This window comes from Peromyscus maniculatus, chromosome 7 (assembly GCF_049852395.1).
Source record: "Peromyscus maniculatus bairdii isolate BWxNUB_F1_BW_parent chromosome 7, HU_Pman_BW_mat_3.1, whole genome shotgun sequence".
Lineage (NCBI taxonomy): Eukaryota > Metazoa > Chordata > Mammalia > Rodentia > Cricetidae > Peromyscus > Peromyscus maniculatus.
Genome location: NC_134858.1, coordinates 40,989,169 through 41,011,541, shown reverse-complemented (window position 1 = coordinate 41,011,541; position 22,373 = coordinate 40,989,169). Strand labels below are relative to the sequence as shown.

Genomic DNA, 22,373 nt, shown 5'->3' with positions numbered 1-22,373 from the left:
ATCAATTTGGTTTTGTTATGTTTCTGTGCCGTGATTTTCAAATGTGTACTATAGTGGCACATGCCTTTAATCCCAGCACTCTGGAGGCAAAAGCAGGAGAATCTCTGAGTTTGAGGCCAGCCTGGTCTATAGAGTGAGTTCCAGGCCAGCCAGGGCTACTAAACAAACCAAAACAACAAACAGGCAAAAATGTGTACTACTTTTATAATCAGGAAAGCATTATGTAGATACAGAGAGGCAAATAAATGCAAATGCTTCTTGTTGATTATTTAGAATATGCAAAAAAAGATACTAAGAAGCATGAGGCGAGGTCATGTTTCTTAAAATGTTGGTATTTTGACTTAGTCTCCTTTCATAAGGTAGGACTGCAGAAGTTTTTGATTCATTTTAAGTTTTTTGTTTTATGTGGGTACCTGAATATATATGCCTGTGTACTATGTGCAGGCAGTGCCCATGGAGATGTACCCAAAGAGGGAATCAGATCCTCTGGAACTGGAGTCACAGATAGTTGTGAGCTGCTATGTGCTTGCTGAGAATAGGACTCCAATCCTCTGGAAGAGCAGCCAGTGCTCTTAACCACTGAGCCACCTCTCCAGCCGCTGAGAAGTTTTAGTGCAGAAAGCTCAGTGAGAATTACATAATATGTGCAGCAATAGCAAGATCCCTGAAGTAGAGGCACAGGGATGTAGCCAGTCTAGCATGTGCAAGGTCCTGGGTTTGATTCCTGCACTGTCGGAAAAAGGGAGGGAGGGAGGGAGGGAGGGAGGGAGGGAGGGAGGGAGGGAGGAAGGAAGGAAGGAAGGAAGGAAGGAAGGAAGGAAGGAAGGAAGGAAGGAAGGAAGGAAGGATCCAAGAGTCAGAAGTTAAGGACTAATGTGGGATGCTAATGACCAGGTTACTTTTTATCTCTTTATTTTAGATTTTTCTGGTAGGAAATATTGAAGAGAAAAAGAGATCATACTTTAGAATAATACTTTTGACAAGCTGTGTAATCTCACTATCATAGACAGGTTTTTGTATTGGGATTTGCTGCACATTGCTAGCATTCTGTTAGAAAGCCACCTGCTGTTCCTTGTTTTATGTCTTGAAAAAGAAAAAGAATGCTAACAGGAGCTCTGTAACAAAACTTAATTGTGAGTTAAGGATAACTGGAACCTACTGCCCATCCCAGTTTAACATTTGGACCAATTGAAAGTAAAATGTATAGTCGGTGCATGTTTTCCTAAATACTTGCCATGGTCAGTGGAAATGACAGTGCCCTAGGTGCTGTTTGTTTTGTTTTGTCAAATTGAGTTGTATCAGTTCTAAATCTGTTTCATACTTGAAAGTTTTCCAACCTTTTTTTTTTTTTTTTTAATTCTTTCAGGCCTCTTCCTGTGCCAAAACTGCCACCTGGGGAGCAGGGGGAGAGTGAAGAGGACACGGAGTATATGACTCCCACATCTAGGCCTGTAGGGGCTCAGAAGCCAGAACCCAAACGGCCTTTAGAGTCAACCCAGAGTTCACGGTACGCTCACAACAACCCCAGTTGTAACCAAGTATATTTACTCAGATAATTAATTCACTTACTGTTTTCCACCTGCTAGCTTTCTTATTGTACATAACATTATCTAGTCAGAATGAAAGCAGAAGGAAAAATCCAGACCCTGAAATGTTTACATCTCTAATATCAGTAAGCAGTTGCTTTGTTTGCACAGTGCCATAGTGACCTCCAAAACACGTACACCTTTAGCTTATCATGAGTCAGTCTCACAGTATTTATTAATGGTACTGGTACAAAAAGAATATGTTTTAAAAGAATGAGAGTCAAGGCAGTTAGAAGCAGGTTAGTCTTCTTAAGTTTGCAAATACCAATTTTGTTTGTGAAGACCATTGTGCTTCTTTGTGGTTCAGAGCGTGTGACTGTGACCAGCAGACTGACAGCTGCACGTATGAAGCAATGTATAACATTCAGTCCCAAGCACTGTCTGTGACGGAAAACAGTGCCTTTGGTGAGTACCTGTCTTGTACTTCAAAATTGATATGCTTGTGTACAGCACCTGTCTGTAATTTTAATACTTGGGAGTCTGAGGCAAAAGATTGCAAGTTTGAGGCCAGGCTAGCCTACATAACTAAGACCCTGTCTCAAGAATAAAAAGAAAAGAAAACCATAGGGATGCTCTGTAACATTTGGTTAAGACAGCTTACCCTAAGAGAAAATTATTCTCAGTACTCTTTGGCAAAATGTCTTCATGTACAAGATGGGCCCTGCTTTTGCTTTATTTCCTTTTTACACACTAGTTCCTAATTGTTTTTCCTGCTCTCAGGGCCTGGAGACATCTGTGTTATATAGCCTGGATCTCAGTACTAGCAACTCTTTTATTTCCATTACATTGATGAAATTCTTTTGTGTGTGAGTGGTAAATACTCAATTCCCAGGTTAAACAGTTTTATCAAGGTGAAAGTTCAAGAAGCCTGCATACACAAGCCCTTTGGCCAATCTTCTCAGGTGAAATGCGGATAGGAAGCTCTAAAATAACACTTGAGTCTGCCATCGGCAGCTATTGACCTTAGCAAGAATGACTGTTGCCATGTTCAGGAGAGAGCTGGTTTTACTTTATCTCCATCCACAGGGCCTCAAGTGGTATTTAGTCCACAGTAGACATTTGAGTAACTGGTGAATGAAATGAATGGTTGTATACACGGGTGAATGAATGGATGCCTCTGGATGAAGTATGTCAGGAGAGGACAAAGCTTATACCAGCTTTCTTCCAGGGGAAGGGAATTTGGCTACAGCCCACACCAGCACTGGCCCTGAGGAATCAGAAAACGAGGACGATGGGTATGATGTGCCTAAGCCGCCTGTGCCAGCTGTATTGGCTCGCCGGACTCTGTCTGACATCTCTAATGCCAGTTCCTCCTTTGGCTGGTTGTCTCTGGACGGTGACCCCATGACAAGTGAGTCTGCAGGCTGCCTGCCTGGCCTCTGTTTGTAACTGGAAGTCATGGCTCTCTCTTTGCTGGTAGGAAGTCAGTGAGTGGAGGTAGCAGACGGCACTGTATCTCAGTGGTGGAAAGCTGGCTCTAGGTCCCACATTAGGAAGTGACACTCTGTAGGTGGTGTTTAAGCCACAGCTCCTCCTGGAGAGGAGGGCAGGGCTTCTAGCTCTTCTGAGTATTAGGCTTGATGGAAGTTCTTTTTTTTTTTCCCCCATAAGCCCTGTCCAACTGGGAAGGAGTGTGCTGCCCTCAAATACATATTTTATGGGCCCAGGGCCCCCCACATTGGTCTCTGGTATCCAGGACTGCTCTTGCACCTGTGGCCGCCTGGTAGGGAAGCAACCAGAATAGTTGTCACTTTGGAGATTGAAGATAACTTTCAGAACAGCTGATAGAAAAGATCTAGCATCTAGTTGCCCTTGTAGGTAGGATCCCCACCCAATCTGGCTAATTGCTTCTTTGCAGTTTAGGCTGTATTGTCTCCTTATTTGTAGAAGGAGTAGTGTAGTTAGTGTGTAAACTTGTTGCTAAGTATCACACACAGTGTAGGTGCTGTATGCTTCTCAGTCGTAATTACTGTTACAAGAATGGGGACATACATATGAAGAAGGTTCTTCACTCTGTGATAAGAGTCTAGATCTAAAACTCAGTTTTTAGTCTGATGATCTAGCTCGGCAGCAGAACATTTAACCTACTGTGGGTATAGCCCTGAGTTCAGTCCTAGCACTGCCAATAAATAAAACCCAGACTTGTGCTAGGCATGGTAGCTCACTACTGTAATCTCAGCACTCAGGAGACTAAGCTGTGAGTTCGAGTCCAATCTGGGCTATAGAGTGAGCTCCTGTTTCAAAACAAACAAAAAACAGAACTCCAGCCTTGTGACAGAAGAGCATATTATTAGAGCATATTGTTACTGTTATTGCCATTAAATTCGAGCTTCCCGAGATTTGCGAATATTTTCTTTCCTTTCTCTTTTAGATTTCAATGAGGGTTCCCAAGTTCCTGAGCGGCCCCCTAAACCATTCCCTCGGAGAATCAACTCTGAACGCAAAGCAAGTAGCTCTCAGCCAGGCGGAGGGGCCCCCGCTAACCCCGCTGCCATCGTCCCCTCACCACAGCTCTCCAGTGAGATTGAGCGCCTCATGAGTCAGGGCTACTCCTACCAGGACATTCAGAAAGCTTTGGTCATTGCTCACAACAACATTGAGATGGCCAAAAACATCCTCCGGGAATTTGTTTCTATTTCTTCTCCTGCCCATGTAGCTACCTAGCACATCTCTTCCTGCCATGGCTTCAGAGGATCCATGAGCTGGGCTCTTACTCAAGGAGCACCTAGGAAAGCAGTGGCTTCTTTTGGGACATCACAGTGAGGTCCTGCCTTTTCTGTGGGTATTGACACCCATGGTTCCAAGATTTCAAAGCAGTGGAATGAAAATGGAGCAGCTAGTGTGTTTCACTGTTGTATTGGTCTTAAAAGTATGTTTGTAGTCCTTCAGTCCCATTAGGAGAGAATGGATTTTATTAAATGGTAACCTACCCCTGGAACAGTACAGAAAGAGAAGTGCTGTGCTGTAGCCCTAGTTAAGGATTTAAGACTTTCTTATTAAGGGTGTGTGTGTGTGTATATCTGTCTGTCTGTCTGTCTGTGTCCTATGATTACAAGATTATCCTGCTGTGAGTGAATCCAGGCAGGGAGTTAGCACAAGAGCTTCAGGAAGGACTCTCTGAAGGCTCCCATCTACTGTGGTATTGCACCTAGCCCTGCTGGATGTTACAACCTCAACACTCCCCTCTGGCTTAGATTATCATGTGCTTAACTAAGTCTTACAGTGTGAGAATACCCTCTGTCCTTTCCCCTGGAGACACCTTACTCTGCCCTCTCCTCATTGGTGTTCTGTAGGCTTGCTGTGACCTGAAGCCAAGCGGCTCACAGGATGTTCTTTTATGTCTGATGGTGTTGGTTTATTTGGTAGAATAGGTGGGAAGGAAAGTGCTATTCTGTGGTTACAGTTAGGATTGTGCTAGCAGCTAACACTGGTCACTCCAAAGTGCTGTTCTGTAGGAACCTTGAATTTGTTAGATAAGATGTTTGAGTTCTCCGAAGTACCTAGTGACCGGTTTGAGATAGAGGCCTTCATACACATTCCGTGTCTTCCCCAGAAAATAGTCTGGGAGTCTGTTGTTGCCTTGGTGCCAGGTCTGTGTTTCCGACGTAGGTCATGAGTCTTTGTACCTAACAGGAACAGAAGAACATTTGTTTCCAAGGTAGCTTCCCAGCCCAAATACCATGGAGCTTTTAGGAAGCATCAGTCACATACTGTTTAGATTTACACAGTAAACCAGTAAGGACTTACCTATTCAGTCTTTGTTGCCAGTGGTTAATTTCAGCTTAGGGATTTCTCCCTTGAACAGGAGGGAGGTTAACCTTGCAGAAATGACTTCTTTCTTTGCCCTCTAAGGAGCGGAGATAACCCTAATTACCTTACAGCATTTGCTAAGGAGTGCCGCCTTTCCTACATTGGTGCCACCCAGTGACTTGGTTGCTCCTGTGCCTAGGGCTTTGGGAATGGTTTCTCTTTCTCCTTCCTTGCCCTCTTATTGGGTCCTAGATATAATCTAATCACTGCATTATCCACGGTATTCACATCATTCATTGAAATCTTTTAGTCAAAGACAATTTGGGACAATGTAGTTTGTGTATTTACAGTTCATCAAGATTTGGAGTCAGTTTGGAGACCTGCTTCTCAAGTCCCTGTTGTGACCCCTTGGGTTCAATGAGTTCTCTGACTGGAGCCTTGCTGACTTCCCTGGCAGCATTTACCCTTTCTCCTGTCGCATGCAAGCTGTTTTTCTAATGAATCCACTCTATTCTTTAGGTCCAGACAGAAATGACCCACTAAGATTATACTTTCTTTCCATTCTTAACATTTTTGCAACTAAAACCTTTTGAAGTCTCTTTTGGTTTCTGAATGCTTCAAGGTCTCCGGGTTTTATCCTCTTGCCTCAGAGATATTTCTGTTCCCAGGGTAGACATTACAGTACTTCATATTGACTTGTCATGGTTACCCAGTGGCTCCTCTGTATAGCAGTGAGTTGGAAACAGTAGCTTATCATCCACGTCAAAAAGCTTGTGACAGCCAATTTTGTGTTTCTTTGAATATCGAAAGCCTAAACCAGGCATGTTGACATGTGCCTGTAATCTCAGCACTTGGGAGACGGTGGCAAGATGATCAGGAGTTCAGTGCCAGCTCAAAGCTGCTCAAACCCATCTCAAAACAAACAGCAGGGGTTGAAGAGGTGGCTGATCGGTTAAGAGCAGTTGTTCTTGCAGAGGACCAAGTTGGGTTCCTCGCAGTTACATGGCAGCTCACAACCATCTGTCACTCCAGATCTAGAGGGATCTGATGCCCTCTTCTGACCTCTGTGGGCACCAGGCACACACATGGTGTGCATACATACATACATGCAGACAGAACATTCATATACATAAAATTAAATAAATTTTTAAAAAAGTATTTAAAAACAAAAATTTGAAGACCTCAACAGAACTAGGAAAAAGCTACAGGCCCAGTCTTTCTATATTGGAGTGTTTCTTTCCCTGCAGATATTAGCTACTATCTGAAGAGCTATCAAGAAAACAAATCATTGACTACATACCTTTTCCCTTCTCTGTGTATCCAAGTCTTCTGTGGAGGGCTAAGGATGTAGCTCAGTTGGTAGAGTGTTTGTCTAGCATTCACAAAGCCATGGTTCAGTCCCACACTACATAGAACAGATTGTGCTGAGGCACACCTCGAATCCCTAGCACTCAAGAGGTGGAGACAGAATTAGAAGCTCAAGGCCACTCTTGCTTACTTAGCAAGTTTGAAGCTAGCCTGGGCTACATGAAACCCTGCCTCCAAAAGAAAACAAAAACCAAATCTGTGGCAATTACTGCCCATACTATCTAGGGAAATGACAGTTTTGTCCTGCCCTTTGCTGAGCACCCATGCAGCTCTGAAAGGGGTGTCGAGTGGGGGTGTGTGGGTGTTTAGTCCCTGTGCTGGGCAGACACATCTTTGGTTGGCTTGGTTTATCAGATGTGTATCTGCAGGCATCAAGGTTTGAGACCATTGTGTGTAGGCCTTTCCTTTGCTCTCAGGATATTCTGGGGCCTGGGCCTGATATTATTAGGTAGCCTTAGGAAGGTTTCATGCCACTCATTTTGAAGATAGTCTCCAAATTTGAATTTCTTTTTCCTTTGAAGGCACCAATAGCCAATTCTTCATTTTCCATTTGTATGGTAAGTTCTAATTCTTTGGCTCTTCTTCTGAGTTTACCTACAGTCGCCCTTTTGTAAACAAGCTTTATTTTGAGTTTTGCTATTTTTGGCAAACCCATCCCTTTTCCCTGCTCTGAGTTACAGTTAAGAAAACAGCTTTAACATTTTCCTTTTCCTCAACTTCATTAGGCTGTCTTATTCAACAGAGATTATTGCTCCCTCTCTGTCTTTGTGGATTGCTTTACATGCCACCTCATTGATGGGTCAGTGTCTTGCCAGGGCTCCAGGCAAGGCTTTTCTAGTCCAGTCCCAGGACTAGACTTTTCTAGCTGCCCTCCCACTGTCCTTCTAAAGTGAAAGTTTTTTAAATGTTTTTAAAAACCTGTGGGTTCTGAAATATACCTCCTAGTTAACAAACTGGGCAGCTCATGATCTCAGCCTTTGTATGTTAGTATTTATTTAAGCAGTGAATTGACCCTGGCTGACCATTCTCCTTCACTTATTCCCCTCTTCCTCCTCCCAAGCTCCCCCACACACACACATACCATTTTCTTCCTCTTTCAATTCTCAGACATACCTATCACTGGACCACAGTGTGTGATAGTAGTACTGGCATCCTTCAGCTGTTCTGTGGGGTTTTTTTAAACTGGGGAGGGGATCTGGGATGGATAGGAGTCACTATTCTTAATATTTAAAATATTTATTTCCTCTGTGGGAAAGAAAATGTGTTTTATGGTCCAAGTAGCAAATTTACAAGTTAATTTTTGTAATATAACTTGCTTGCAGACCAAACCAAGGACCAGCTGTGCATTTCTTTTATGGCACCATTAACAGGATTTAGTCTTTCTGTGATGATCAGCAATGGTGTTAATGCTGAATGTTCTCCTACCTCACATCATGAGAATCAGAAGGCTGCTGGCCTTCCCTGACTTCCCTTCTTTCTGTTGGCCTTTCTGACTCTGGAATGATCACTCCACTGAATAGAGTATTCTAACCACTGTCCTGACTATAACCATTTGCTAATTTCTGCAAATATTGGAGTGATTGCTATGTGTCAGAAATGTCAGCTGTATGTTCTCCCCTGCCACCTCATGGTGATTTACTGGTGTTGGGAAGTGAACCATGGGCTGTTGTTAACACTGTTTGCATTTGACCATACATGTGTGTAGTCACAACTCTACATTGTGTAGAGTTACCTTTCATTATAGAGCTATCCTGCTTAAAATTGGCCCAAGACTTTCCTGTGAACCCCGGTTGTCTTCCTGTAGCTTTGATAATATTTGGGAGATTCTCTTGTGTATACCTCATGAATTATCCTTTTTTTTTTTTGCTACAGATTTCTTCATCTCTTCGGTGGGTTGAGGGTCCACTGACTGAGAGTTGCACAGTAGAGCACTAAATGTTTAAGCAAAGCTTTTGCTGCAGTCTGCTTTCCAATCCAGTGCCTTCTTTATCTTTTTACTGAGCTGCTTTTGTCCCCCGTCCTCCTTGTTGGAAAGGTTTTGTTTTTACCCTTCTGGGACCTATCACCATCTCCCTTACAATTTGGAATTTTTCTTTTCTTCAACAATCCTTGCGGCTAATTCTGTCTCAGGAGAGGTAGAAGGGTTGGAAAGGGTGAGGACCCGATTCTCAGTCTGGTCTTGTAGGAGCTGGTCAGGAACTGAGGCTGGATTCTGTCCACATAAGCCTTCCCAGAGCAGGCAGCTTATCATAGGTACCAGAGCCTCACTGCCAACACTGTCGTCATCTGGCACTTGAAGCTTCAAAATTCAGCAGAAGTACCCTAGCACCACACACAGCATCTGGATCCAACTGTGATCGCAGTCTCTCTCTCTCTCTCTCTCTCTCTCTCTCTCGCTCTCTCGCTCTCTCGCTCTCTCTCACACACACACACACACACACACACACACACACACACACACACACACACACACAGCCATTTAATGCATGGGAGACTTGGTTCTTGTGTATTACTGGGCTGGAAAACTTAGACATCGTCCCTCCTCCTACTTCACAGCATATTGGTATACATGACTTCAAAATAGGTACCCTTGTTCTTCAGTTCACTTGATCTTCTTACAGTGAATGTGGTTCTTCAGAATAGTTCAATAATTCTTGGAAAGAACAGGAGAAAGTTAAACCTGTCTACTGATTCCATGGGCCAGACCAGGCACCCTGAGGGAGTCTGTACTGGGCTGTTTCTCCTGAGGGGATCTGTTCACCAAGCTAGAACTCATGGAGCAAGCCTGTTTTTCAGCTCCTGAAAGGTAGAAGTAGATTTAGGAATTTTAGGCCAGCCTCAGATACATTGCAAGGTGAAGACTAGACTGGACTCTATGAATGTCTTGCATGTTCATGGAGAATATTTTCTCCTCTTCATTTCCAGCAACAGGGAACGCAGCAACACCATTTGGTGCATGAGTGGAGATGCTCTCTTCAAGTGCGAATTAACTGATAGAGTGGTTTCCCTGCCAAGGGGCCTTTGGGTTCTTCCGCTGTAGTTTTCTTTATGTCTGACAGTTTGAAGGTGCACTCTTTCATTGCGGGAAAGTCATGGAGGCAGGAACATGAGATACCTGGTCACATTGTGCCTGCAGTCAAGGAGCAGAAGACAGTAATACTTAGGTTATATCCTTAAGGCAGAATATACTCAGCGAAAATATTGATTTGAGAGTTCAGACTCCCAATGGACCTTACAGGGAGAACAGAGATATTGTGGCAGACTGGGAGCTTCCGAGAAGAGATATGCAAAGGAACTTCCACACGGGAAGCACAGTTGCATAGTTTCTGTTCTGCTGTTCATCTGGGAAGTGGAAGAAATACCCCCATCCCCTGCCTTTTGTTGGCTTTTCGAGTACAGGGTTCCTCTGTATAGCCCTGGCTGTCCTGGAACTCGCTCTGGAGATCAGGCTGGCCTTGAACTCAGAGATCCCCCTGCCTCTGCCTCTGGAGTATTGGGATTAAAAGCGTGTGCCATCACTGGCGGCACCACCACCACCACCCAGCTGGAAACCCCTATTTTTAACTTACTCATAGTCACTATTATCTTTCCTTTTGTTCTCCTTAGAGTCTTGGCACCCAAGATGACTTTCCCCAGTCTGTCCTTGGGTGGCATTTCGTAGCCTCCATTCACCCTCCAGTCCTCTTCCGCATTCCTTAAAGTGCAGATCTTAGCTGTAGCTACTGCCTTTAGGCTTGGCTCTCTTCTGGTTTTAGTGCTGAATACCTGTTCACTCTCTGGGCTCTTGACCAGTCTCCTACATCCCTCTTCTTTGTTTGTCTTTCTGTGAGGGAGCCTGCAGTGATGTTCCTAGCTCTGCTTTCCTAGGCACCATTGAGACATTCGCCAGGATCCAGATATTTTTGGTGTCGAATTGAGCTTGTTCTGTGAGCTCCTTAGACAAGCTACCTGTATCTTCCCTGTCTGGTTGCTTTTTCTCTAGTCCTGTAATAAGTGTGGTGGTTTTTTGTTTGTTTGGGTTGGGTTTTGTTGTTGTTGTTGTTGGGGTGGGGGTGGGGGAGTAAAACTGGGCTTCTGCTTGCCTGGATCTTTGGAATCCCATCTTAGAGCCTGCCCTGCGTTTTAAGGCATATCATACATACTACCCTGCTTTTAACTTCTAAATATTCAAGTCCTTTGGTATACACAGAAGTAACCTACTAATCCAAAGATACACATTGAGGCACACAGGAAGGGCAAGAGCAGATCACAAGATTTTGCATTTGATGTCTAGTCTAGGCTCCTGAATGAAGGCGAGGGGGATAGTAGTGCCATGTGCCTTCAGTGTCCCAGGAAATCTGGGTTAGTTGCAAGGCAAAATACCAGTGTTTCTTGGTTCTAGTAAGTAGCACAAGACTTAAGAGATGGAGAAATAGGGATAGGGAGGGCCCTACACATTGTTTTGTGCCTGATGAAGAGCACCATGGGGAAGGGCCAGCTGCCGACCAACAGCTGCTTGGAGATCTTGCAGCCTCTTCCCTGTTTTAGTGCTTGAGAAAAATGTGGCTGACCACTCCTTGTCTTGCACAGAGCCCAGGCTGAGTGCCAGCCTCAGATCTACTGATTTGGCAGCTGAACAAATCAGCCCTGAGTTGTGATCACCTGGCCCTGCAGTCCTGATTCAGTCCCACAACTGAATGTGAGATGCAAACTCCAATTTTCCTTCCCTCTAAAACAGAATGGAGGCCAGAGAAGATTGCTCAATGCATGCTGTGTACAGCTCCTCAGGCTCACACTGCCTCCCCACATAGGCCCAGAATGGGGGGTGTGGTGCAGTGCCTGGGTTGCTCCTTCCCCACTACCTCTCACCCAGTAGTGGAGAAGGGTGACCATGTTCTGGCTGTCTGGAAGTGGTAAGAGGATGACAGGCCCTGAGCTCTCTCTCTCGGCCTCTCCCCTGCTCTCTGGGCTAGTGAGCCTGCCTGCAATGCACATGAGAGGAGCCGGCCTCTGACCGCCTCCTCAGCACCCTTAAGTGGGAAGTCTGACCTCTGCTGAGACATGCTGGGCATGGCAGCTGTAAGGTACCTCCTACATCTGCTTTCTGGCTGTGCTGACTTGGGATTTTTAACCTTATATATCTTTTTCCTTTATTCAAAACAAAACAATTTTTAGCACACTGAAAAAAAAAAAAAAGCCAAATGTTTTGTGCCTTTCTAAGGCAGCGCTGTATCCCAGGCTGCATTTTAGGACTTAATATGGAAATACCAGAGTCTGAGCTCCTCTACCTTGAGTATCTTTAGCCCGAGAGTCTTGGGGACAAGGATGTCTGGCTGGAGAGGTGGCACATAGGTGCCTGTAGTCTCCTTCCTCTGCCACGAGGCTTCATTGGAAAAGAGCAGCATTTTCTCCTGGCATCACTTGGCTGGTCCCAGGCAGCCGTTAGTGTTCCTCTGTTCTAGATGCCCTGCTCATGAAGCCTCCTGGTAACAGTGCCCTGCCTAGTGGAGCTGAGAGGGACTCTCCCGGGAAGGGGAGATGGTTCATTTGTTGTCTTTTCATTTTGCTGGATCTGGAGCCAGCTTCAACCTCCTGCCTCTCCTCAGACGTGGCTTTCATTTGAAGGCTCCAACCTTAAAGCAGTAAGTGGCTGGTACCCTCCTCCAAAGGGTCTGCTTGCTCCCGGGGAGGGGCCGTGGGACCCGGAAACCTTTCACTAATACTGTCGCAGGTTTCAACCCTTAGGTTTCTTACCTCCCTTGCCCTGTTTCTCCCCTGCCTGTAGCTAACAAAGAGTGGGGGTAGAAATAGTTCTTAAGGTCCTCCTCATTCAAGATCTTAAAATTCTTGACTTGGGTGGGGCAAGAGAGAACTTTTCCCCAGAATAGAGTCCCAGTTTGTATATCAGTGTTAAGAGAACAAAACACACTTAGGTGAGATTCTCGTGGACTATTTTTTAAATGTCATTAATATAAAAAGATTTCTATTAGCAGTATTTAATCACTCTCCTATAAAGAGCAGACAGAGGTAAATACTCCTGCAGAGTAGTGGAGCTTTAAGACTCAATTCTCTCAAGTCCATGTTGTTTTGCCAGTGTACTGATGTGTAGAGGTCTGTTATACTAATTAGAGGTCTGTTATACTAATGTTATTTATTAATTTTTTTCATTTCCATACAGTTAACTAAAGAGCTTTTTCAAGCACCCATGTCTGTAAAAAAAAAATATTTTTAAATAAAATTTCTTTTGTTGTAGCACACTTGAGTTCTGGCTCATCTGGGGCTAGGGGGTAATACACAGGGAGGGCAGATTTGAGACTAACAGCGGTGTGCAGGGGATGGGGAGGGGGTTGCTGCCAGTTAGCATTTAGCAGCATGCTGCTCAGCTCTGGATGCTCTAGAGGTAAAGGGACGACAGTCTTTTGAGAGCCTATCATCCATGATGAATGGAAAATGGCATCATGCTTTGGGGACAAATAACACTTTATTTTTCTAACATACATAACATATAAAAGGAAACATTTGCAAATTTACAGACAAAACCATATATATATATATAATGTGTATATGTATGTATGTATACACACACACACACTCTCACAGATGCACACATACCCCCAAAAACTCTTGCCAGGCCAAGTTTTCATTTCTAAGTACCATTCTCCCACTTGGACTCTTCAGATCTGGACCCATAAGCTCCCATGTAGAAATCTGGTACTAATAAACCTCTAAGCTTAATCCCTATAAACAGTAGACCTCCTCTCTGTCCCACTCTTGTCTTTCAGTCTCCCATTTCCCACCGAGGGAATGCAGGAAGCTTGGGCTCAGTAAGTAGTCTTCACTCCAAAACACACAAACAAACAGAACAGTGCTTCCTTACTCAGGGATATATCTGAAGGATTACCACCAATCCATGACTTCTGCCCAAAGGAAAAATATCCCAAAAGACCCTGAAAGAGCAGCAGGCAGGAAAGTCCAGAAGCAGTGCTGCAGCTGCCTCTGGATGGTGGGGTTCTCTCAAGGACCAGTGTGAACAGTGCATGTGACCACATGCCCAGGTCCCGGATCACATGATACAACTAGCACAAAGACAGCCTGTGAGGAGAGAACACGGCTCCGAGAGCCCACTCAGCTGATGGCAGGAGATGGATCCGCAACCATTGGCTGTGTAAGGGAAAAAAAAAAAAATAGCCGGGCCGTGTGGTGCATGCCTTTAATCCCAGCACTCGGGAGGCAGAGCCAGGCAGATCTCTGTGAGTTCAAGGCCAGCCTGGTCTACAGAGTGAGATCCAGGACAGGCACCAAAAGCTACACAGAGAAACCCTGTCTCAAAAAATGAAAAAAAATAAAATAAAATAACCCTCCCCACTCCTGGAAGACTGAGGCCCCCAGTCACTTGGGATAAGCATCACTCAGTGGACACAAAGGAGGACTTGGGTCTCCAAAACCAGGCCTCTGTGGCCAAATGAGATCCTCCAAATGGCTCTTGTCCCATCTCTTGGCTCTCTGGACCTGGTCTGTAGGGAACCTGAGTAGGGGTCTTCCCTGCTGTCCCTCTGGAGGCTTTAGCTTGGGGTGAAGACTGAGCAGGGAGCAGGAAACTTTGGTGAGTCAGCTAATGCCTCAGATCGATGTATTTCTCTCCCTGAAAATGGGTAGAGAGAAGTAACCAGAACATGAAGAGCCGGCAGGTTCACAGCCTGAGCACCAGGAGGGAGGGAAGCAGAGCTGGTGAATCTGCAGCAGCCTTGAGGCGGCCAGCGGAAGTGGGAAGGGACGAGAAGAGACAGAAGTCCCCCAGCTGAGTCTGCAGTGGGAGAGACGCTACACTTTTAGAAAAAGGTGGGGTGGGGCTTGGCTCTGTCTCTCTCCAGGGTCCCTCCACCACTCGCCTTGGCCTGCCAGTCAGTGTCAGTAATAGAAGGCAGGATGGGCCTGCTCCCCACCTCTAACCAAGGAGGAAGGACAGAAAGTTAGTGTGTGCCAACAGGTACCATTAGCCCACTTCCCCCAGTTCCTGAGGGGGTGGGTCAGGCCCTGGCCTCAGGAGCTGCCTCCTACCTGGTCTCCTGGAGCCCTCTTGTCACCGCTGCCGCCCTGTAGGAGAGCCATCTCTTCTGGGAGCTTATCTGACTTAACTTCAACTACAAATTCACTCTTACGAGTCGGGGGCAGCGTGCTGGGAGGAGGGAGGTGAGAGGTTGGCAACCTGGGGCCAAGGGAAGGGGGGGAGGGCCTCGTGGGAGGGGTACTCGTGGACTCGGGGGGCCAGCTCAGGAAGGGAGGATTCAAGGAGGTGTGGTTGACGGACGGAAGCTGGGCAGTGGGCAGTAAAAAAAAAGGTCCAGTTTCTGCTCTCAAGGGGTAAGTGGGCACCAGGTCGGCAGGGGAGGTCCCTTAGGAGGTAGCAAGCTGGGCAGCCGAAAATGGGGAGGGGGGAGGGGCCATGAGCCCGGCTTACATCTCTTGTTTTCCTGAGCGTCCACACGGCAGTTTGCCCTTCTTGTAGAAGAAATAGAGGGTAGCGCCCAGTACAGCAAGGACCAAGATGCACACGATCACAGCCACAATGACCACACCTTTGCTCTCCGGCGGCGGCAGCTTTTTCTCTGTCCGACAAAGACACTTGTCGTCACTCCCTGCCCCAGGCTGCCACACTGCTGTCGCTGCCCCACCCTATCCAGCCCAGGGTGACAGACGGGCAGAATGGGCGCCCTGGCACAGGCCTGGCTTACCTGTGGAGGTGCTGTTGGCTCTTGTGTGAGGACTAACTGTGGAGGTGCTGAGGCCAGTGGTTTGGCTGAAGTCAGGTGTGAGGGTGGTTAAAGTGACTAGGAGGCAGAGGGGAGGGGGGGGGGTTAGTAGAAGCGCACGTTAATGCCCGCGCCTGGGCATGCCCCTGCGGTCCTCTGCAGGGAGGCAGTTCTCACCTAGCTTGAGGATGATAATGGTGGTATTTGAGCCCAGGGAGTTGGAGGCTGTACATTTTGCACCTGTCTCCAGCAGCTCTGGGGTCACAAGGACATTCAGGGTGCTCACTACTGTCTGTGGATCTGGGTTCCATTCCGTGGCCTGGAAGTAAATGGGCAGCTCAAAGAGTGGGAGGATCTCCGGCCGTGGCCTCAAAGCCTAGGCAGGGATTAAGGGAACGGGGAAGATAAACCACGCCTTCTCACCGAGCCATTGACACTCCAGGAGATGGTGGGCTGAGGATGTCCTGAAGCCTCACAAGACAGGTTCAGTGCTGCATTCTCGTGCGCCCACACCTTCCTCTCCTTTAATGCCATCCACGGGGGCCCTTGGGGGAGGAAAGGATTAGGCCCCCAGATACCCTGCTTCTACTTCCCACCACAGTTCCCAGGGTGCCAGCTGACTTTTTTGACCTCCAACAGCTCAAAAGCACCCAACTCTGGTGACCTGATCACTATACAAAGGGCCTCACCAAAAATGCCCACGCTGACCAGCTGTGTACGGTTCAAGCCAGGAACATTAGGAACGGATGCCATGCAGAGGTAACGGCCCCCTGCTTCCCGTTTCAAGTTGTTTAGCTGGAGAACAGGTCCCTTTCCCAGTCGCTGGCCTGTCTAGGGGTGAGACATGGGGTCAGGGGATCTGAGAAGAAGCAAGCTCTTGCCCACAGTCCCAAAGCATCCCGGTACCTTGTCTCTCAGCCACTCGAACTCAAGGTCCTGGTTACTCTCTGCCTCGCAGGTCAGTGTGAGGCTGTCGCCTTCCTGGGCTTCAGGGGCGGCTGGATTCACTCGGACATCAGACACATCTGGAGGCATAGCCAAAGTGTCAGCCTGGGCAGGACCACCAGTTCCCTCCTGCCCCAGGCTGAACCCACCCGAGTGCCTCACAGTTCACTAGCAGCTCCTGGAGGTCACTTGATAGGGTGACCATAGTTTCCAAGTCCAGGCTCTGACACTGGTAGAGGCCACTGTGTTGCTTCTGGGCGGGCTCCAGGAAGAGGATACCGTTTTCATCAGTGGCCTCCTCCTCCATCTCCCCAGTGCTGGAGTTCTGGGAGAGCACAAAAGGGCGAGGGTGAGCCGATGCCTCCAGCTGCCGGGTCGGCCTCTTTGCCTGTACCCTTGTGCACCTTCCACGCACCCAGCACGGAGCCCTCCGAACCTGCTTGTTGATAGTGAAGTGGGGCTGAGGGTTGCCGTCAGTCAGACATCGGATTTTCACATGATCTCCTTCCTTCAGCAGTCCCATGGGCTCTACCTCCACCCACACTTTTTCTGCAGGGTCTGTGCAGACAAAGTGGAAGGCTCTCAGCCCAAGAACTGGCCCTGAATTTGATGCAGAGGGACCAGCAGGTCCACCCCGCCAAACCAGAAGAGCTAGTCAACACTTACAGAAGACAGGGACGGTGACCTCCTTAGACTCCTTCATGCGGTTCCCACTGGGGAGCCGGTAGCTGAGTTCGCAGTAAAACCGGGCATCTTTGTCTTCCTTGACTAGCTGTGCGTTCAGAACACTCTGCAGGGTGTACAAGCCACTGGACTCCACGATCTGGGATGACTGGATCTGAACACCTGGGCAGGAGGGGAAGCAAGGCTTGCCCTCAGCACCCCCTCCCCGCAAGCCACTCCTGGGGATCAGCGGGGAGATCTCTCAGGGAGAGGCCCATGGCCAAATACGAACTGGTAACCCTGCCACCCAGCACTTTTACTGCTTGCTATCTACCCTACAAAGGCATTTGCACCTGAGCGCATACACAAGGATGTGCGCCAGGATCACCCCAGAGACCAAGGAAAATGGAGTCAGTCCAAAGGCTTCGTGGTAGAGCATGTTCTTAGCATGTGTAAGGCTTTAGGTTCAAGCCTCAGAATCCAAAACAGAAGTCCAAAGTGAAGAAAAATTGAGACATTAAGTGCTATCAGGAGAATGGTAACAACCGCATTATATTCAGTACGACAACAGGAAGCAAAATGGCTCCATCTGAACAGACTGGCCTGGAAACATTACAAAAAGGATGTGTTCCCAAATTACCACTAAGGTCAGGGCTTCTTCAGGCTCAGCACTATTGATGTTTTGGACCAGAATTAATTCTTTGTGGTGGGGCCACCTTGTGCATTTTAGGATGCTGAGCTATATTTTTTACCTCTACCTACCAGATGCCAATAGCAGCCTCTGTGTTTGTGACACCCACTAATGCCCCCAGACACTGCCAAGTATCCCCCAGACTGGTATGTATGCAAAAAATCACCCCTGGTTGAGACTGTAAAAAGCACAAGCCTTGCCAGGTGGTAGTGGCACACACCTTTAATCTCAGCACTCAGGAGGCAGAAGCTGGCAGATCTCTGTGAATTTAAGGCCAGCCTGGTCTACAAAGCGAGTTCCAGGACAGCCAGGACTGTTACACAGAGAAACTCTGTCTTGAAAAACCAAGCCAAACCAAAACCATACAAAATGTAAGCCTTGAGCCAGGAGTGGTGGTACATGCATAGAATCCCAGCACTTGGGAGACAGGTAGAGCATCACCAGTTTTAAAAGCCAGCCTGAGTTGCATGGGTTCCTGTTTCCACGTGAAAACCTCTACAATGTAGCAAACATTTGTTTGTGATAGACACAGAAATAGGAATGAAAGAAAGTAACAGTCACTTCTGGGTGGAGTTGACCAGAAAGAAATTCCTAGCTTGTTTATAGCCTAAATTTTATCCTTTAACAACTTTTTTTGTGCCGGGTGGTGGCGGCGCACGCGCATGACTTTAATCCCAGCACTTGGGAGGCAGAGCCAGACAGATCGAGGCTAGCCTGGTCTACAGAGCAAGATCCAGGACAGGCACCAAAACTACACAGAGAAACTCTGTCTTGGAAAAACAAAACAACAAAAAAACAACCTTTTTTTTTGGGGGGGGGGGGCTGGAGAGATGGCCCAGGGGTTAAGAGCACTGGCTGCTCTTTGAGAGGTCCTGAGTTCGAGTCCCAGCAACTATCTATAATAGGATCTGATGCCCTTTCTGGCATGCAGGTATACATTCAGAGGCACTCATACTAAAATACAAGTAAATAAGTACAGAATTTTTGTAACTATTTTTTATGTGCATTAACATTTTGCCTGAATGAGTGTATGTGTACTGCGTGCATGCCTTCTGCCCTTGGAGGTCAAAAGAAGCCATCAGATTCCCTGGAACTGGACTTGTGGGTGGTTGTGAGCTGTCATGTGGATGCTGAGAACTGGCCTGGGTCCTCTGCAGATGCAACCGGTGCTACTAACTGAGCCTACAGTCTGAATTATTCAACATCACCTGTATGGTTCTTTTGTTTGTTTCAATAAAATTTCTAAAAGAACATGCTAGGTGGTCCTCCAGAGCCTAAGTGGTAAGGGGCTACTCACGGTTCTCCTCCTCTTGCAGGGGCCGACCATTCTTGTACCAGATGACTTGAGGAATGGGGTACCCATTCCTCCCCACACAGGTAGCAACCTAAAGAGGACAGGATGGGAGTCTCCTTGCTTCTGACAACCCCCTCTGCCCCAGCTTAGCCCCTGTTCACCATCACTTGACCTACGGCATCTCACCTCCCTAAGCTCTTGCCTGTCCACGTGGATGCCCACGACATTGGCCTGGATGGTCGGCTCTTCTGGAGCTTCTACGACAGAAGGGAAATGAACAGAGACATGGAGACTCATCTTTACCTGGTCCACCCCACCCTGAAGGCAGGAATGAAAGGGCACTCACTGAAGACTTGAAGCTCAGTGTAGTGATCCAGGAGCCGTGGCCGCTTGCTCTTACACAGGAACATCCGCTCATCGTGGGGAGTGACTTGACTCAGGGCCAGAGTAGCCCCTGAGTCCTGGAGGCTAAGGCGGTGCTCATATTCCCCGGGTTCACTCTGGCCCTGGCCCTGGTGCACACGGAAAATGGGGATCTGCCTCTCCTTGTGAATCTGAGGGCAAGGAACAGAAGAGGTGAGCGACCCACCGGAGGGACAGCGCTTCCCACTTACTGCCGCCCACCCTTCAAAGCCCAGGCACTCACCAAAAACCAGTCCACATGGCTGAAGTTGCCAGAGGAATGCGAGGGGCCACACTTGAGAAGGGCTGTGCCGCCCACTTCCACCTCCACCGGTTCTGGTGTGGGTGCAGGCTGTTTTTCCTCTCCTGGCACACCTGGGCAGGGGGAAGAGCGTGCCCAGCAGCTTTGTCAGCTCCAGCTGCTCCATCCTGTCCTGTCCCCTCTCCTCTCCTGGCTCACTGCAGCTGTTCTACTCTTAAGGGTCTGGAAAGGGCCCTGCCCTCTCTCTACCTTCAACGTCACCATACCCTCACCCCAACCTGGGTCAGATCTCTCCCAGTGGAATATGGACTGGAGCATAAAGTGACTGGGTACTCCTTAAAAGAAACTGGCGGAGAGTCCGATAAGGGGAACATGGGCTATGGGCCAAGAGGAAGGCCCCTTTGCTCCTGGGCCCCCTTCCTAGTCCTGGTGAGCTCAGACTATGAGAATGCAAGGCATGTGCCAGGCTGGGGCACAACAGGCTCCTTTGTGTCCCCACCTCCCCAGGGAAGACGTCACTATTCTACCCTCTGCCCCCCAAATCCTCCGGAAGACACGGTGGGCCAGCTCTGGCCAGAGGCTACCATTCATACTCCTGAAGTAGCATGTCAAGGAACATTGCAATACAATCTGAAGACCCCCATCCAAGTACAGAGGGGTCAGAATCTCCCCCAGGGGTTAGGTCAAGAACCAAAGAGTGGGCAGGAGTGACGTCAGCGGTGCCAGCACGCTGCCAGCCCTTTGAGAAGGTGATGTCACTGGACACAATCTGGCTGGACACTAGGATGCCTAGCTTGTGTGGCTTCCAGACTGGAGGGTGGTCTTCAACCAAGAGCAGGAACCTTGGAATCTGGTTTCTGAGAGCCAGCAGGGCAGAGTGAGGCTGGGTTTGCTGGCTGCAGCTGCCTAGCTGGCTTTAGCCCTTTCCCCAGAAATAAGGTCAGACTGGGAGGCACTAGACTGGAGTACCCCAGGGACAAGGCTGGCACTGGGCAAGAGGCCAGAGAAGTGGGTAATGCCCAGCCCTCCCCTTCCCCTGCCCGACCAGTGGCTGGGACGGGATAAGGAGCCAAGAATAACACGCGACACCGCTGCGGGCCATGCAAGGGAAGCCCGGACCTAGGAGCGCCCGTCTAGAGATAGCTAAAAAAAAAAAAAAAAAAAAAAAAAAAGCTCCGAGGTGCCCAGGCACTCTTCATCGGACTCTAGTCCTTAACAGAAGCTGTTTCTATTGTAGAACTTATCCACTCATCGTCTGTCCCCCGGTGATCCCGTCAAACCGGGAGGCACGAGGCGACCCACACCACCCGCCACTGCCCTTGCCAACGCCCAGCCGGAGCAGAAGCCACCGTCCCTCCTCCCTCGCTCACCTCCAAGCTGGCTTGAGGCCCAGGCGGAGGGGGAGGGGTCGGCGCCCCCCTCCGGCAAGGGAAACAGTCTTTTCCAGCAACAGGCGGGCACGGGATGCACGGGTTGGGGATGCGCCCCAGCCGCGCCTCTCTGCCCGGGGACCCAGAGCAAGCACCTGCGGGAGGCCGGCCCCAGAATCCTGCAGAGGCTCGGCCCCACCCCTTCCCTCTCGCCGCTGCAGCCTCCTGGCTGGGTCCGTTACCAGAATACTCTAGAACCTAGGCTGCAAACCCGCGGCAAAGAACTTGCACGCACGCGGGGCGCCTGGGAATCGGGGACTCAGACTAGAAGCGCCCGCCTGGGTGCAGAGCCTCAACCTTGCTGCCAGCTCTGATTTCCGGCACACTCCGGCTCCGTCGAAGACATCCCCCCCAACTCTCAACGTCTGGGCCCTGCGGGACCCGGGTCGGTCCCCGCCCCCCTCCCCACCCCCTACACACACACATACACACACATCTCACCCGTGGCGCGGCGACAGCAGCAGCAGGCGGCGAGCAAGAAGGCGCAGACCAGCCTGGGCAGCCCCATGCTTCCCCGACGGAGGGAGAGAGCCAAGTGAGGAGCTCGCGGCTGTCGGGGGCTGACGTCAGGGGGGCGGGGGAGGGGACCCCGGGCGCCGCCCGGCCCCGCCCCGCGCAGCCCCCCGCCCCCGCCCCGCGCCCTAGGGGGCGGGCCCGGGTGCGCCGGCTGGGAGCTGCGCCCCGATCCCGGCCTGGAGGCCAACTCCCGCTTCCCAGCCTCCTGGCTTGGAAAGGTTGAGGGAGCAATGACAGGTGTCCTGAGGCTCAAATGACTGGCCGAGGCGGCAGAAGAAGCTGGCCCGGTCGTCTTAGAGCCGTCCTGGATGCGGTAGCAGCGCTCACTCGGGTTTAGCCACTACCAGCGGGTGTAGCCCCGGGGACCCTCTGGCAGAGGAACAGGAGAGCGGTGTCCCTGATGGGGGCCTCCCGGTCAGGCTCCTCTGCCCTGCTTTGGAGACATGGAGCTGGCCCTGGTCGCCTTTTAGAACACCGCTTCACTGCGGCGGCTGCCGGCTTGGCACAGCTCCAGAGTCTCCGCTGTCCTGGCAGCCCTGGAAGAAGAACTGTGCCAGCTCCCACAGACCTAGAGGTGCCGTCAAGGGGGGCAGGGGAGTTGGAAACCGTGCCTTTTAAGTTGTTCTTTCATATTCAAGTTTCTGCAAGACCCTCTTACACTCGAGAAGGGAGGAAGGGGGCTGAATTCACAAGCCCACGGTCCACATCCAGGCCCAGATAATTCTGTTCCAACCCTC

At 49.0% G+C, this 22,373-nt stretch overlaps 2 protein-coding genes across 10 annotated transcripts in view; one reads left to right on the top strand and one right to left on the bottom strand.

The window, feature by feature from the left end:
- Window positions 1–9,178, top strand: part of Cbl (Cbl proto-oncogene) — an 84,388-nt gene extending 75,210 nt beyond the window's left edge. For all 3 annotated transcript variants that reach the window (XM_076576079.1, XM_076576080.1, XM_076576081.1), the window contains 4 exons: window positions 1,367–1,507; window positions 1,894–1,991; window positions 2,755–2,937; window positions 3,958–9,178. In XM_076576079.1, the coding sequence (XP_076432194.1) occupies window positions 1,367–1,507; window positions 1,894–1,991; window positions 2,755–2,937; window positions 3,958–4,250 (715 nt within the window). In that variant the 3' untranslated portion in view covers window positions 4,251–9,178. The remainder of the gene's footprint in view (window positions 1–1,366; window positions 1,508–1,893; window positions 1,992–2,754; window positions 2,938–3,957) is intronic.
- A 468-nt stretch (window positions 9,179–9,646) lies between these two features.
- Window positions 9,647–21,710, bottom strand: Mcam (melanoma cell adhesion molecule). Of its 7 annotated transcripts, none has more exons than XM_076576082.1 (16): window positions 21,562–21,710; window positions 19,673–19,803; window positions 19,373–19,580; window positions 19,213–19,283; window positions 19,030–19,117; window positions 17,045–17,224; window positions 16,815–16,936; window positions 16,541–16,703; window positions 16,340–16,458; window positions 16,123–16,264; window positions 15,857–15,978; window positions 15,611–15,752; window positions 15,416–15,511; window positions 15,142–15,289; window positions 14,742–14,889; window positions 9,648–9,834 (listed from the first exon to the last, which is right to left on the bottom strand). In XM_076576082.1, exons 1-16 carry the CDS (start codon window positions 21,626–21,628, stop codon window positions 9,781–9,783), a joined length of 2,001 nt encoding a protein of 666 aa, XP_076432197.1. In that variant the 5' UTR covers window positions 21,629–21,710; the 3' UTR covers window positions 9,648–9,780. The 7 variants fall into 7 exon arrangements, with proteins under 7 accessions (XP_076432200.1, XP_076432197.1, XP_076432199.1 ...); XM_076576084.1 differs by having other exon boundaries at window positions 9,649–9,834; window positions 14,742–14,859; XM_006992765.4 differs by lacking the exon at window positions 9,648–9,834 and adding an exon at window positions 13,146–14,325 and having other exon boundaries at window positions 14,742–14,859.
- Between the last annotated feature and the right edge of the window lie 663 nt (window positions 21,711–22,373).

Coding starts and splice junctions, on each gene's coding strand:
- Mcam (XM_076576082.1), bottom strand. CDS start 21,628: ATGGGGCTGCCCAGGCTGGTCTGCGCCTTCTTGCTCGCCGCCTGCTGC. Junction 17,225..19,029: donor CCTGCAAGAGGAGGAGAACC/GTGAGTAGCCCC, acceptor CCTCCTGCCCAG/GTGTTCAGATCCAGTCATCC. Junction 15,753..15,856: donor CCTGGAGTGTCAATGGCTCG/GTGAGAAGGCGT, acceptor ATTTACTTCCAG/GCCACGGAATGGAACCCAGA.